Genomic DNA, 15,329 nt, shown 5'->3' on the forward strand with positions numbered 1-15,329 from the left:
AAGCCTTGTGTTGCTGCTTTTTACTGACCCAGTGGAGATGGGCGCTTTTATGAGTCAGCTCTCTAAACCTGTCACTACGTCCATCTCTACAAGTCCTTATAAAGTGGAGCACACCACATGAATGCACACACACACACATTCACAGTTGGCATGCAGTCAGCAAAGTGTGTACGCAAGCAGATTCACACATACTGTGCACACACAGACTCGCTGTCTATCAGCCTCTCTTTCCCCTTCCCTCTCTTGCTTGCTTTCTCACACACACACACACACACACACACACACACACACGCACACTATATTCCCCTTAACCCACCCACACGAGCCAAACCTTGACTTTTCTTCCTGTAAACAGCCACATCTATCATAGTGGAACATTAAAATCCCCCTTTAAGCATTTTACTACCACAATGCAATTCATCATATGGACACAGAGAAATATCCAGAACAAAACACTCTTTCACAAAGACTAATTGTCTGTTTCTCTCCTGCGTTTGTCCCCGTTGCGAGGTCACAGTGTAATTAGGTTTTATTTCTCGAACGAGGAAAAGTTGCGTGGGAGCGTGACTGTGAAACCACTTCTGCTCTCAAATACAATCGCAACTGCGCCATACAGAATCCTCATCTTCAGTTTTAGCCAAGTGCATAATGAGGAAAACGACATTCACTTGACTATTCAGACCAAACATGTTGCATGGCTGATCTGCTCTGGCAAGAACTCCTGTGGGAAATGGGCTTTCTTATTGAGCCTGGGAAAATGTGTGTTACTTAAGCTAACTTTCAGCTGGACTGTACCAGCGGTTCAGGTTTAAACTAAAGGACAAACGTCCACGCACACACTTGGTATTAGGACACTGAGGTACCTGCTGTGTGGCAGTGTAGTTGGCGGGGTTGGACACTGAGTTGTTGGTGGCGTAGAGGCCTGAGGAAGGAGTGAAACTGGAACCTTGGGACAAAAAGAAGAGGATGGAATTAGAGAGACCGCAGAGAGGAAAAATGGAGACAGAATACACTTAAAGTGTGAGCAAAGTCATAGCATTGAAAGGTTAAGATAATTTCAGCAAGAATGTAAAATACCGAAGATATTTCCTTAATTTTTTTAATAGGAAAAGATTATTAAATTGAGGTGGGAGTGACCAGTGAGTCATCAAATACCGAGGTGTTTGATAGTATATGTTTCCAACTGACCTGGCATCTGATAGGGTGAGTACGCAGTCTGTCCGGGCTGAGGCGTGGTGAAGCCGGGGCTGTAACTGAGGCCCGTCTGCAGAGGAGACTGACTCTGAGCCAGGCCGGTCTCTGTCTTAATGCCCGGCAGCATCACACCGAGGTCTGTGACAAGAAATAAAAAGATTATACAGTGTTTGCATACGTTACAGCATCGGGAAACTGCACTGAAAAAAAGAGGAAGATTAACAGAATTTCTGGTCTTGAAACAACATATTTTAAGATAAAAAAGATAATCCTTTATTCGTCCCACAGTGGGGAGAGTGCAAAAAAAAAGAAGATAAACAAAAATCAAGATATAATAAAAAAGTACACATTTGAAAAAGCAAAAATATAGTACACAGACTGGACAGTTTCATTCACATTATTGCACAAGCCATCATCATTTTTAAAATAATTTACTTGCACTGAGCTCTAGTTATTTTAGGTTTATTCATGTTTGATTTGGCTTCCAAAGATCTCACTATGTCATGCTTGTAGGGGTAGGAATATTGAATTTCTCACTGAGTATAATTTTTGTGTGTGTGTTTTTTGACATATTTTTGAAGTCAATTTTTGTTGGCTTGCTATTCATGTAGTCAAGTCACAACACTCAATTAGAAGAAAAAAAAACAAAATGAGAAAAGTAAATTTTAATCTGTGTCTTTGCACTTCTGTTTCCTGTAATAACTTCACAAAACATGTCTCAGGATTTTTGTGCACCGTCGTCTTTATGTCAGTGTCAGCTGGTCTTTGTAATCATGTTTAATTGCCCTTTTTTTTTTTTTTGCATTTTTATGGTTCACTTCTAGTATATATTAACATACTTTTGGGCTTTTCTTTGTAGTAATCTTATTTTGTGCTTTATATTTCTTGTTTTAGAGCTTTACATTTTTATTCTTTATTTTTGTTCTGTGTTGTCTGTCTGTGACTTATGTTGCTGCCTGTCTTGGCCAGGACACGCTTGAAAAAGAGATTTTTAATCTCAAAAGGTTTTTCTGGTTAAACAGAAAAAATAAATGAATAAGAACTTGAATTTTGTGGTTTTGTCCATTTATAATCACTCAGAAAACTTCCAACAATGTTTCCCTCTATAAAAGTATCCCAATAAGGTTCCCACTGAGTACATTTTTAAAGAAATACTTCATCCCCAAATGACCATTTGTTTATCAGTTACTCACCTTGTGTTAGATTACATTTGTGAAGAAATCGCTGTTTATCTCTCATGCCTATGGTGAACGAAGAACCCAAAAAATTGAGAAAATTCTGTATGAATTGAAGTCATAGGGGTCCACCTTTAAAAACAGCAAACTAAATCAGAAAATCAGTTTACAAACTCTCACGTAACACGTGTAGTATAATCTAAATTTCAATCATCCAGTCGTATAAACATTTAAAAAAAAATGTATCTAGTCTCTCTTCAAAGCCAGGCTCCATTGACAAAATTAGTAATTTTACCTCGCTACACATGGGAGCTGCTGATCTACAGCTGTCTCAATCAGTTGGTAAGTTTGTGTTATTATGTGAATTTGGTGTTTTCAAATGATCAGATTCACCAAAGTCACACAATAACACAAATAAACTAACTGACCGGTAGACCAGCAGCTCCTGTGTTCAGCAAGGTAAAATTACTGTTTTTCTCAACAGAGTCTGGCTTTGAAGGGAGCATAGACAAGTTTCATTTTCTGTTCAGCTACCTGTTGGAAAGGGCTGTTTGTTTGGGAAGTACTGAGCATTTGACTGGATAAATGAGACTTGGAACATACTGCATGAGTTGTGTGAGAGTTTGTAAACAGATGTTTTGATAAAGTTTTGCTGTTGTTTAACGTGGACCCCTATGACTTCAATTCAACAAGAACTTTTTTGTTTTTGGATTCTTCGTTCACCATGGAGGCATGTGAGAAAAACAAAGCTTTCTTCACAAATTCAAAGTAACACAGGGCGAGTAATTGATATACAAATAAACATTTGGAGTGTGAAGTTTTCCTTTAATGTGTTTTTTTGTTTTTTTTTGACACATGACCTGTAGTTTAACTTCAGTAAATCGTTTTAAGTGCACTGGACACTTTTCATTCTTATTTTGTAAAGTTAATCATAAAATAAATGTGCTTCTTAGATGTGTTAGTTGGTGTAGGTACTGTGTGTCTTTGTAAATGTGTGTTTATTGATACCATAGGTGGACAGTCCGTATGCCTGTCCTGTCTGGGAGTACGCAGTGTAGACGGTCGACTGCTGCATGCTGCTGAACTGGGGTTGCCCGGCGTACGTCGGCATGGGAGGGGCTGCTGGTGTGGAGAGAATGTGCGGGTAGGGCCTGGGAGAGGAGAGGAGATAAAAGACACATGATGACAGTATAAAACAACAAGGATGAAGTATAGCATTCGGTATGTTGATAAGAATTCTTAGAAAGCAGCGTCTGTTGTATAAAAAGCTCGACTTACTTTGATGGGTAGAGGGGAGGGGAGTACTGGTGGGCTGAACGAGGGCTGTACCCGCTGCTGGTGATTACTAAAAACAGCACAATAATCAAAAACAACGAGGTTATGGATGGTGTCAACTCAAATCTTCTGTTTCCTTTCACATTCAACAAAACCACTCCTGAGCAGCACAATTCAAGGCCTCGGGCTTGTTTGAGTTGAAATGCTGTTCCAGTAAACATAATTTGAAGCATTTTGAGTGGAGACGAGCCAAGTTCTCCCCCTTCAGAGAGCGGCGAAACCCTTACAGTGGGCCTCAGAGTAAAACACAATGTCTGTTTGTGGTCATTGAGATGTCAGAGCTCAACACTGACAAACTCCCCGCTGCTCCTAAACCCTCGCTGTGTGTTGCTTAATGGTTTTGTGTCTGTGTGTGTGTGTGTGTGTGTGTGTTTTGCAGCGTGAAGGAGCACGGGGTCGTGTGCGTGTCTAAAAAAAAGACAAGTGTAAAAATGTCTCTCGCGCTCTCTCATCCCTCTGCCAGCCTTTGATGACGACATCCAAGGACAGGCAATACTTCATGGGATTAAAGCTTTCAGCAGGCCTACTGCTGAGCTGAAATGGATGATTGTGTTTGTATGTGTGTCTAAGAAAACAGAGTGACATGGAGTCGACTACAAAGACATGCAAATTTGTTTTTTCCTCCAGATGAGAAAATAGTGCATGAGTGTATTTATGTGGGGAAGATGTGTATGTGTGTGTTACCTGAGCCTGCGTATGTGTCCAGTGCTGTGTCGCCTGTCGTAGTGACTGTATCGCTGTTGTTCATAGGCTCTGTTTTCACTTAAGGAAGGAGGGAGAAGATGTGTGTTAGGGGAGGCCAGAAAGGAAGTACCATCAAACACACACACACACACACACACACACAAAGAAGCTACCATGCAGTTCCAGTACGGGAGCAAATACTGTGTGCAGGGTTCCCACTATAACTGATGTAAATTTCCACAGCTTTTTATAACCAATCCAAACACAGCCATGAGCTAGAAATTTGATTCTAGGTCATTCCTTCTTTTTGGCATTGATTAAAGGAACAGTGTGTAAAATTTAAGGGGATTTAGTGACATCTAGTGGTGAGCATTGCAGATTGCAACCAGCTGAAACTTCTCCAGGTTAGAATTCCTTCATTGTTCATTGTTCGGGATGTTTTTATCAGGAGCCGAATTTTCCGCAGAGGTCTCTTCCTCTCTAAAACAAATGGATCCAATGATTCAAACCAGTAAAACACAGATAAAGCAGTTTCAGGTTACAAATCAGTTCTTCTCCGATGCTGTTTGGTATGCCGGACGAACGCTAGCCCAGCATCTGCTAATGTGAGCTCAGCTTTGTCTCTGATAACTTAAGAACCAGACATTCAGGAGATGTTTACTGGGAGCCGAATTATCTGCAGAGGTCTCTTCTTCTCCGAAATAAACAGACCAGGTGATTTAAACCGGTCAGAAAAATCAGTGCTTTTACAACGCTCTCGTTCTGGAGGGGCGGCTAACTACAGTGGCCGATGCCAAACCGCAAAATCGGGATTGGCCCCATCCAAAACTGGTTGTTGTTGTTCAATCTGGACTTCTGTAGAAACATGGCGGTGCAACATGGCGATCTCCGTTGATCAAGATCTGCGTCCTATGTAGATATAGCCAGCTACTGGAGCTCCCTGCCCGTCCACCAGCCAAAATCTGCCAGATGACACATTCTGACTTGTTCTGGCGTGTTTTGTCTGGCGGACATGTAGGCAAGGATTTAGTGGCATCGGGTGGTGAGGATTGCAGATTTCAACCAGCTGAAACCTCTCCCGGTAAGAATTCCTTCAGTGTTCACTGTTCAGGAGGTTTTTACTGGGAGCTGAATTATCCACAGAGGTCTCCTCCTCTCCAAAACTAATGGACCAAGTCATTTTAACTGGTAAAAACACTGAATAAAGCATTTTCACTTGGCCTTATCTAGAGCCAGGTTTGTCTGTTCTGGGCTACTGTAGAAACATGGAGGTGAATATGTTGATCTCTCATAGCTTCCTATGTAGATATAAACGTTCTACATTCTAAGGTAACAAAAACACAATGATCCTTATTTTCAGGTGATTATACACTTAAGACAACATAGTTATTATATTCCATTTCTGCCATTATATCGCCCTAAATCCCACACACTGGAATCAGTTTTAAAAATGTACTCATGCAATGATCCTTCAGCAAGATCTCCTGATCCTCCTCCTAACTTACTTCCCCAACACATTCATCAAAGTCCCGAGGTTCTCATAAATGTGTTGACTGGTGGGAACCCTGCAGCTGTAAAGCAACTCCACACACACTGTGATAAATCCAATGGGATCCAAAGAGCAGGGATCAGGGAACACTGCACAGCAAAATAAAGTCACTGCAACTCTGGCACAAAAACACATCAGACCTAGGACCAGCCTAAACTATAGAAACCCATTCCTTTTGCATTTAAGGTCACACTGTATAATTTCTGGCCTTGAGTTCACACACATGCACCTCTGTACCATAGTCCTTGGAGCCCGGGGCAGGGGGCGGGCTGCTGCAGCCCAACAGCCAATCTGCCGTGTTTAGAACTGTCATGTTTTCACCTAAAGGGGTGCAAGGTGGGAAGGTGGTGAGGATATGATGACACACTGAGAACCAGATGCTATAGTCTCAGGTATATGGGACATGGTGCTGATCTTAAAAAGCAGACATTTGTATTGTAAAAGGTATTTTGAAAGAAATAGTTTGACATTTTGGGGGATAGGCTCATTTGCTTTCTTGCCAGGAGTTATATGTCAATACCACTCTCATGTCTGTATGCTAAATATGAAGGTGGAGCCAGGAAACTGCTAGCTTAGCTTAGCATAAAAATGAAAGGAGAGGGAAACAGTTAAGCCCAAGCCAACATTTGTATGTGGGCCCCCTGTAGGTAGTAAATAGGCTGAAAAATGGGCCCTATATTGGATTGTCCACATGTTCCATATTGGCCCTATGACATTTACCCACATGGGTCATGATGGGGCTACCACACATAGTGGGTATGGGTTCAAAATGAGCATCTTATCTGGGGCCCACTTGGGTAAACCCACCCATATGGGCAAATGTCATGGGGCCAATATGGAACCTGTGAACAGTCCCATTGGGGGCCCATTTTTCAGCCCATTTACTACCCAAATGGGCCCCAGATACAGATGTTGGCTGGGGTCTGATTTGAGTAGGGCGCTTGACACTTTTGATGAGTGTGGCTCAACAGAAATTAAAAAGCAACACAACGTTTTCAATTCATGCTTCGGCAAGAGGCTTCACTCATCTCCATGGTAACCAGAAGCTTGTTTGGTTACAATATATCATCCCGATTGGTACATCGTAGATTCTGAAGGCCATTTGTTCTCTATCTATATTTGTGATACGTTGTGTCCTCTTGCATTTTAAAAATGGAGGGATTTGATTACATAGGTGAGTTAATAAAGGAAGAGGAGGAGGAGATTTTAAAGTTACGTACAACATGAGCGCAAGAAAAGAGTGGTAAGTGCATCCATTGATCCATTGGTTACCAGCAGAAACTACAAGAAGTCACTACACATGACCAAGAAATCTAAAAACCATAACTTGTTTTTACACTTTGGTTTTAGTACAGATTTAACCCATAAAATTAAATTGTCCGTAGGTGTGAATGTGAGTGTGAATGGTTGTCTGTCTCTATGTGTCAGCCCTGTGATAGTCTGGCGATCTGTCCAGGGTGTACCCTGCCTCTCGCTGAACATCAGCTGGGATAGGCTCCAGCCCCCCCTGTGACCTCTAACAGGATAAACGTTTACAGAAAATGAATGAATGATTGAATGGACAAGACAGGAGAAAAGTCACCGGGAGCAAGTGGAGTGGGAATCATAACAACAATAGGTTAGTTTTTATCTATAGAAATACGCAGTTCTAAAATGAATAAATGCTATCTCTTTCTTTACATAATTTGGGACAGGACAGTTCTGTAACAGACTGTTCTATATTGTGTGTCCCTCTTGAGTTACCGTAGGGCATAGAAAGTTTTGGGGCAACATTACGTTGATTTAGTGGGCTCATGCATGTGTGAGAGTTTTGGTGTGAAGAAAATAAACGGGGATGAGGACAGTGTAACTGCTCGAACAGAAATCGCTGCCCATTTATTTTCTTCACACCTGCCCTACGGCAACTCAAGAGGGACACACACTATGGAACAGTCTGTTAAAGTTTTGGTTTTTTACTCTGTCATGGGATTGGGATGGGACAGGAGTAAAAATCCACTCCCATGTCACCTTCTAGTGTACAGTGAATTTTGGAGCTTTTACACTGTAAACGGCTGCCTGCTGAGGCAGGAAACTATTTTGATGAGAGTGAAGCAAAAAAAAGCAAAGTCGTGGGCCGTAAAGCCAAAAACAATGAGCTGAAAGGTGCTAAAATGCTCATGTGAGTGAGGGGAACTGCAGATTTGGACACCTTTTACATACAAGTAGTCATGTGATCTATTGTGTCAATAAATATACTGATTGTAGCTGCTTTTACAGAGATATGAGAGTGAAATAAGTCTTCCCATCTAACTCTCGACAGCAATAACACATATTTTCCAAACTATTCTTAAAAGAGAAGCACACCTGTTAACAGCCTTAACATCCTCCATGCTGTTTTATTAAGTTACTTTTCTTGTTTCCCTTTCTGAACATGATTAAAACTCATCATCAGTGACCATCTGAGAACTCCATTTAATTCAGGACAAGTTCATTAATCCCCTCCGGGAGCAATACGACCCATTGGACAAGCCCTAATGAAGACAAATGAGTTGCTATGGAGATGGCCCGCGGGCCCTAGCTCTGGCTGATGTCAGGTGAGGGGAATGTTGGGTATGTAGTTTGTTTTGGCTGTGAGCATGTAGTCCCGGCTCTGTCTGCTTAAACCATTAACCGTGAGCTCATCAAAAATGATTTAACGTGCTCTAATATGGTCTGAATGCGCTGTTAAGTCCACTCCGGCTATATCTGTGACTGTGTGTGTGTTGACACATCAAGTCCACCAAAATGCAGTATCTCACTTTTTCCATTGCTTTAGTTTCCATCGCCTGTTAAAACAGCAATAGATCAAAGGATCGCCCTCGACAAAAGCACTTACATCCAGTGCTATTACATCAAACTGCCCTGTCAAAAAATATTGAAGAGGACAGACGCTGAGAGAGGAGGAGATCAAGGGTGACAGAAGATGAGAGGAGGGAAGGAGAAACGCAGATGGACAGAGGAAAAGAAAAGGAAGAAAAAGACAAGGGGGAGGACAGAGAGGAGAGCGCTCACTGGTGTTGACATCTAAGAGAGCTGTGATGCTTTAATGCTCTTGTAGAGTGAATAGTTTCCAGGGGGATTTTGGGCTCGCACTCAAACGTATACAGTCAAACACACACATACACATACACACTTCGCTAAGCGGTTAGCGGAGGAGAGCAGAAGTGCTTCACCGTGTGTTTACACACATTCTCCAGTGGTTTGCTCAAGTCCTCATGCCAGCATGGTGTGTGTGTGTGTTTGCATGTGCGTGTTTCCTTCCGTCTCGATAAATTCCTCAAAAAGTACTTATCTCTGCATGTTGAAAATCTCTGACTGATGACTTTGCAATAGATTTCATTACAGTACATTACACTTATCGGTTTTGCCCAAAGTGATTTACAAGATGTCATAAAAAATCACAAGTGCATGTTTCCCACATAAACATCGCACAGCATGTGCAGCAGACGTGTTCAGACTTTATGTGTTTTCTCATTTAGTTTCAAAAAATTACATCAATTATTGCGAGCATGGCATGTCGAGGTGTACTCTGAGACAACAGCTGGGTTTCACAGTGACTCTGATATCCTGACTTTAAAGGCAACACTTACTCTTGTACCATTCTTGAAAAGATAGATTGATCTACACAGCACTCGAAGGAATTATACATTTTGGGAAATACGCGTATTTGCTTTCTTGCCAAGAATTAGATGGGAAGATTGATACCACTCTGTTTATGCAAAATGTGAAGCTACAGCAGTGTTTCCAGATGTAAGATCATTATCGTGTGTTTATGTTATTTTGCCCTTTGCACAATGTATGATTAGTAATGCCCCAAAGTGCCGTAATGCATAATAATTTCGGTCATTTCATGACACTTACAATTAGTAGTTGGATTTAGTCTGCTGCGTCTCATTTTAATTCTTTTGCCGACATGATCAGAATAGCAAATCTATTCTCACCTGACCTCTTTCCAGCCAATCATGCTTGGTGCAGGCTATGATAAACGTGACTCACTAACCTGGCTGTTGTTCTGGAGCTTAAAATTCTCACTAAAGTATGCGGCAAAGTTCAAGTCACGTTGTTTTGAATGCACTAGGAAGCCTGGTTATTTATTTACCATAAAACTTCAATTAATTGCTCAGGCTATTATTCGCTTAAATCACTAAAATCAACAGGCCTATATTTGGGACAGGCCTTTAATTCCTCTCACAGAAAACTGTTGCTCAGTTCGAAAGTGAGTTACAGCACTCGAGGATTATGCCGGCACCCTTGTATCCTGTTAAAACAATTCTCACAACCTGGATTAATTTTTATGAAAAACCCTTTTGATTTTTTGGATCTGAGGACTCTTACGGACTAAAGGAATATGAATAACTTTCAGGGTAATCAACAATTGAGGTAGCCAACAACTCACTTTTAAACATCCAAAAAACCTCTATAAAAATGAACTGCTTGGCAACCAGACCAGGCCTAAAATTGAGACAGGCCTTTATTTGTCAAAATGTGTAGCCACACCGGGCTAGTAAAAGGACTGGGCCTTTAATTGGGATTAGGCTTTTAATTGAAGGTTTATGGTAATTAGCCTAGTTCAAGGCCTTAACTATTTTCGTGCAGATTATGAGCAGGCTTCCGGTCATGCTGTCTTGTAGTTTAGTGGTTCACTAGTAGGCTATTTCTAAAACTGTCAGATTGATGGACTTATGGACTTAGACCCCCTTCCACGCATCATATGTAGCTACATCACCTTGCTTTATAAAACAACCGTATGTGGGTAGATTTTTTGGTATGTCAGAGTATGTCAGTCATTTACACATTAAGGTCTATTTGTTCTCTTGACTTGTGTTTGATATTTTCACTCAAAATACTATTATTTTAAGCCTCTGTTACCATCATTTAATATTTCCTATCTGGCAGCTGCTGGTTAGCTTAGCTGGAAACAGCCTGACTCTGCCCTGAGGCAACAAAATTCACCCAGCTGCATCTTTTAAAGGTCCAGTGCGTAGGATTTAGAGGGATATATTGGCAGAAATGGAATATAATAAGGATGTTTCTTTGAAAACAAGAATCATTGTGTTTTCATTTGCTTAGAATAAGTCGTTTATATCTACATAGGGAGCGGGTCCTCGTTCTCTGAGATTGCCACATTTACCTCCATCTTTACGTTAACATGATATTAGAGAAAATCAATTTATTGTGCTCGTCTGACTCAAACCAGACTTTAAAAATACATGTTAAAATGTTAGTCTGACTGAAATTGTACCAAATCCAATTTCTCAAAGCCGGACTAACACACCCAGATAATGCGATTCCGCTGAATCCTCCTTAATCTTATACAGGCTTCCTTTAAAGCTCGCCCACGTGTCTGACAGACCAAAGATGCCAGAGCAAGCCAGAACCCGTCATCTGGCAGATTTTGGCTGGCAGATGAGGAGAGAGCTCTGGTCGCTGGCAGCATGCACACACACTGCCCACACTGCAGTGACAGAGAGCTGGTTGAAAATCAGCAAAGTATCCCTTTTAACATGTTACATCTCATGTGTTTTATCCGTACAAAAGTGGAAACACTTTTTACATGAGTCTTTTTACCTTTCGACAGAGCCAAGCTAGCTGTCTTTGTGCTAAGCTAACCTAATTGGCTACTGGCGGGAGCTTCACATTAATTATACAGACATGAAAGTGGTATCAGTCTTCTCATCTAACTCCTGGCAATAAGTGTATTTCCCAAAATTTTGCGTAAGTGTCATTAGGTATATGAACAGTACATTTTGTCTTCCTAATGTTTACAAGTCTTATCAATGACTGAACACAAGCTGATAACAGAATTGGCTTGAAGAAGAAAAAAAGGGGAAAAAATGAAGGGAAAAAAACATATTTTAAAAACTAAACTCTGTATCAAAGACACAACTGTTCATTCATTACTGCAGCACCCAACACATTCTGCCGTCTCACCTCCTGTTCCATTGGTGGTGATGGAGGGGCTGCCAAGGTTGTTCTTGTCCAGCTTGGAGCCCGTCGAATCTCCACCTCCCACACGGTTATGAGGACTGGCTAGGTCCTGCATTTCCATAGACCTACAGGGAGGGAGAGAGAGAGAGAGAGTCGGGGGGGAGAAATAAAGATGAACTGCGATTTTTGAATGAATAACAGATCAACAGCAATATGCTCTCACAGCTGGGAATCTCCCACCTCTATATATTACGTTGAGATCTCACCGAACACATTCAGTGACATACTGCATATCCACACAGGAACCGCACACACACATTCAAGTCATAAACTTCATGCTTCTCCGTACCAGTTAGCTTACACGAGCATGTGTTCAGAGGCGCTAGACATTGTCTGCGGGCCTGCTGGCTCTTTTATAGAGTGTGTATGCGTGTGTGTATGTGTGTGTTTGTGCACTTCTGGGCTCCAATACAAACCCACAGCCTGCCAGCATGCTTTAGTTTTACAATGTGTTCCACATGCATGACTGGGACGAACCAGCACACAAGGTGGTAACGGCAAAGTGAGAGTGTGTGTGTGTGTGTGTGCGTGTGTGTGCGGGGTAAGTGGAAGTAAATAGAGACATGACGAGAATGAAGATACACATTTACGGCAGAGAAGAAGTCTGCCTTTCATATATCAGTGTTTATTTGGATCCCGATGAGTTGTTACCACGGTGACAACCGCTCACCCCGCGGTTCGTAACCCCCAGTGAGAGGTGTAAGTGTTTTTAATAAACTTTCATGCATGGACACTGTAAGAAAAGCAACATTAAACACTCGCTCATGACTCTTCATCACTGTCGCCACAAACCCACACTCTGACATGTCCTTTGGTGCTGGACATAGTTTCATGTTGAGTCAGTGTGTGTATGGACAGTACCTCATATGAACGTGTGTGTATGTGTGTGTGTGTGTGTGTGTCCTGACTCATGCCGCCCGCAGGTCGGTCACACTTGTGCTCTTGTGCGAGACATCAAAGCGAGACGTGACAGAGATGGAGGGAGAATTAAACAAATGCGGGCTGCCGTTCTCAAACTCTCTGTACGTGTGTGTGTGTGTGTGCAGTACATCTGTGTCGTGGTCTGGAAGCTGGCCATCGCAATGCTACGGGCAGATAGCATCGCCACACATGACTGCAACCCACTGTCAGACTGACAGGTATAAACATATAGCTTTCAGCGGAGGAGGAAAACGCGGCTACAGGGCGAAAAAGAGAAAACGTGTGAAAGATAAACAACTCTTTGTTTCTATTTACACCTAAACAGTCATTTTACTCTCCTGCACATTTTGATCTGCAAACTCTGATCACTATTTTACTTTCCTATGGCCGAGCCTTAACTTCCAACAAAAGCCTAAAAATATCTCAGCCATACAATAACAGCTAAGAGCTTTCACAGATTATGTTTTTTTCTCTCTCGTGTGTTTCAACACTCTTCATCCATCCTTTTTCTTTTGTCTCTCAACAGCAGGAAATGATTCTGTCTCCCCTCCTTGTCCTTTTCTTTTTTTTTTTTCTCTTCGCTCTCTGTTTCACTCCTCTCGGGAGGCGATGGCAGGAGTTGGTGTTTCATAAACTCTTTTCTGGTTTTCGCATTATGTCTGGTCAGTAAAAAAATATCTTAATGCAATGCACAGTGTTGTGTGTGAATTAGATTTTAGGCGCTATTATTTTCACTATAGATTTAAAAGCTATTATTTTTTAATCAACTGGTTAATCTTTTACTGCACAAAACGGAACAAAATATACATCTATATTGATAGAAATAATAGTGGAGAAAAACGGCATTTCACTTTCTCAGAGCCCGAGGTGATGACTTTAAAGGGTAACTTTGGTATTTTTCAAACTGGCCCCTATTTTCCCATGTTTTTGTGTCTATTTGGACACCAAGTACATCAAGTTTTCAAATTGGTTCACTATTACGTGAGACGGCTGCAGCTAGCATCATCGAAACAGGCTGCAGTGTAACCACTCGGGGCATTTGTGCACCGTCAGTTTACGTCCACTTAAAGTTTTTGTTCTTGCCACTGACAGGCTCAGATAGATATTCTAATGTTGTGTTTACAACAAAGGCGATGCAAATTTTTGTGTCGCGTTACTTGCGTGAGTTTGAATGCTAGAATATTTTGTGTTGATTTGCTTCATACATGCGAATAACTCAAGTCATACGCACGTGAAATTGCTGACTTGATTAATGAACTTCCGCTGGTATGTCCTTGGCGTCACATATCCCCAGAGGATCTCAATGCTTATTGGCTATTGCGGCGCAAATCAGTCACTGAAGTTTAGATTTTGCAAATCTCGTAAATAAGCATATGACACGAAATTGCGCTACGCTACTCGCATCATTTGCGTTGCATCCATCGCGCCTAATTGCATCTTGACATTGACTTTACATGCAATTCACTGGCTCGAATTGTTTGTTTTGTCTGACAACATTATAGAAAGGATCCCTACAGAGATATACCTTTGGGTTAAAGAACAATATCCTTTTCATTTAAACAGAAACAGCCCTGAAATCGCCATTGCCAAACTCACCAGACTCCATTTAAATAAACAGTCATTTTAGCGTGTATAGAGTCAGCATATTTTCACATCTTACTGGGTGAGTTCTGTTTTGTTTTGTTTCTGTTGACTCTGAATGAAGTGTGTCTCACTATGATAAAATGACTGTTTATTTAAACTGAGTCTGGTGGGTTTGGCGATAGAGATTTGCAGCCTGTTTCTGGTTAAAAGAAGCGCCTTAAACTTTCATGCAAAGGTCTTTCTCTGTTGAGATCCTTTCCATGATGTTGTCAGACCGTTAGAGTAATAATCTGAGCCTGTCAGTGACAAAAACAAGCACTTCTATTGGATGTTAATTGACGGAGCGTAATTGCCCATTGACATCACTTGCAGGCTCTCGCTCAATAAATGGACCACATTCAGAAATTGTTGCTCCCATTTGTCACTTAGACACAAGAACATGGAAAATAGGCTTCAGGATGAAAAATACTGACATTACCCTTTATGTATCTTGATTTCTCTTTGGACCAAAAGTCCAAAACTTAAAGATAGTTACAGTTTACAATCATATATGACCAAGAAAAGCAGCAACTGAAACCAAACCTTTTCCTCTGCAGTGCGGTGTGTTGTGTGAAATGAACACTTTAAGGCACCACTATTTATCTGCTATTATTTTTTTAATCAATTTATTCATCTTTTACTGCATACAACGTAAAATATATAGATATCTAAATAAAATTAATAATGAAAAAAATAATCACCACAGCATCCAAAAGCCAAAGACATTTAGTTTATAACCATATGTAACAAAGAAAAGCAGCAAATCCTCTCACTTCAGCAGCTGGAGCCATTTTTTCTTTTCAATTAATTATTTTACTGTCAAGTTTTTCAACTACCAACTG

General features: G+C 41.2%; 1 protein-coding gene across 6 annotated transcripts in view; it reads right to left on the minus strand.

Moving 5' to 3' along the window:
- eya4 (EYA transcriptional coactivator and phosphatase 4) overlaps positions 1–15,329 on the minus strand; it is a 79,452-nt gene that overhangs the window by 24,938 nt on the left and 39,185 nt on the right. For 5 of the 6 annotated variants that reach the window (XM_050058394.1, XM_050058395.1, XM_050058393.1 and 2 more), the window contains 7 exons: positions 11,887–12,008; positions 6,175–6,258; positions 4,389–4,466; positions 3,648–3,714; positions 3,378–3,520; positions 1,189–1,332; positions 864–946 (listed from right to left, as the gene is read on the minus strand). In XM_050058394.1, coding sequence (XP_049914351.1) covers positions 864–946; positions 1,189–1,332; positions 3,378–3,520; positions 3,648–3,714; positions 4,389–4,466; positions 6,175–6,258; positions 11,887–12,008 — 721 coding nt within the window. The remainder of the gene's footprint in view (positions 1–863; positions 947–1,188; positions 1,333–3,377; positions 3,521–3,647; positions 3,715–4,388; positions 4,467–6,174; positions 6,259–11,886; positions 12,009–15,329) is intronic. The other variant, XM_050058396.1, reaches the window with a different exon arrangement.

The sequence above is a fragment of the Epinephelus moara genome, chromosome 12, assembly GCF_006386435.1.
Source record: "Epinephelus moara isolate mb chromosome 12, YSFRI_EMoa_1.0, whole genome shotgun sequence".
Classification (NCBI taxonomy): domain Eukaryota; kingdom Metazoa; phylum Chordata; class Actinopteri; order Perciformes; family Serranidae; genus Epinephelus; species Epinephelus moara.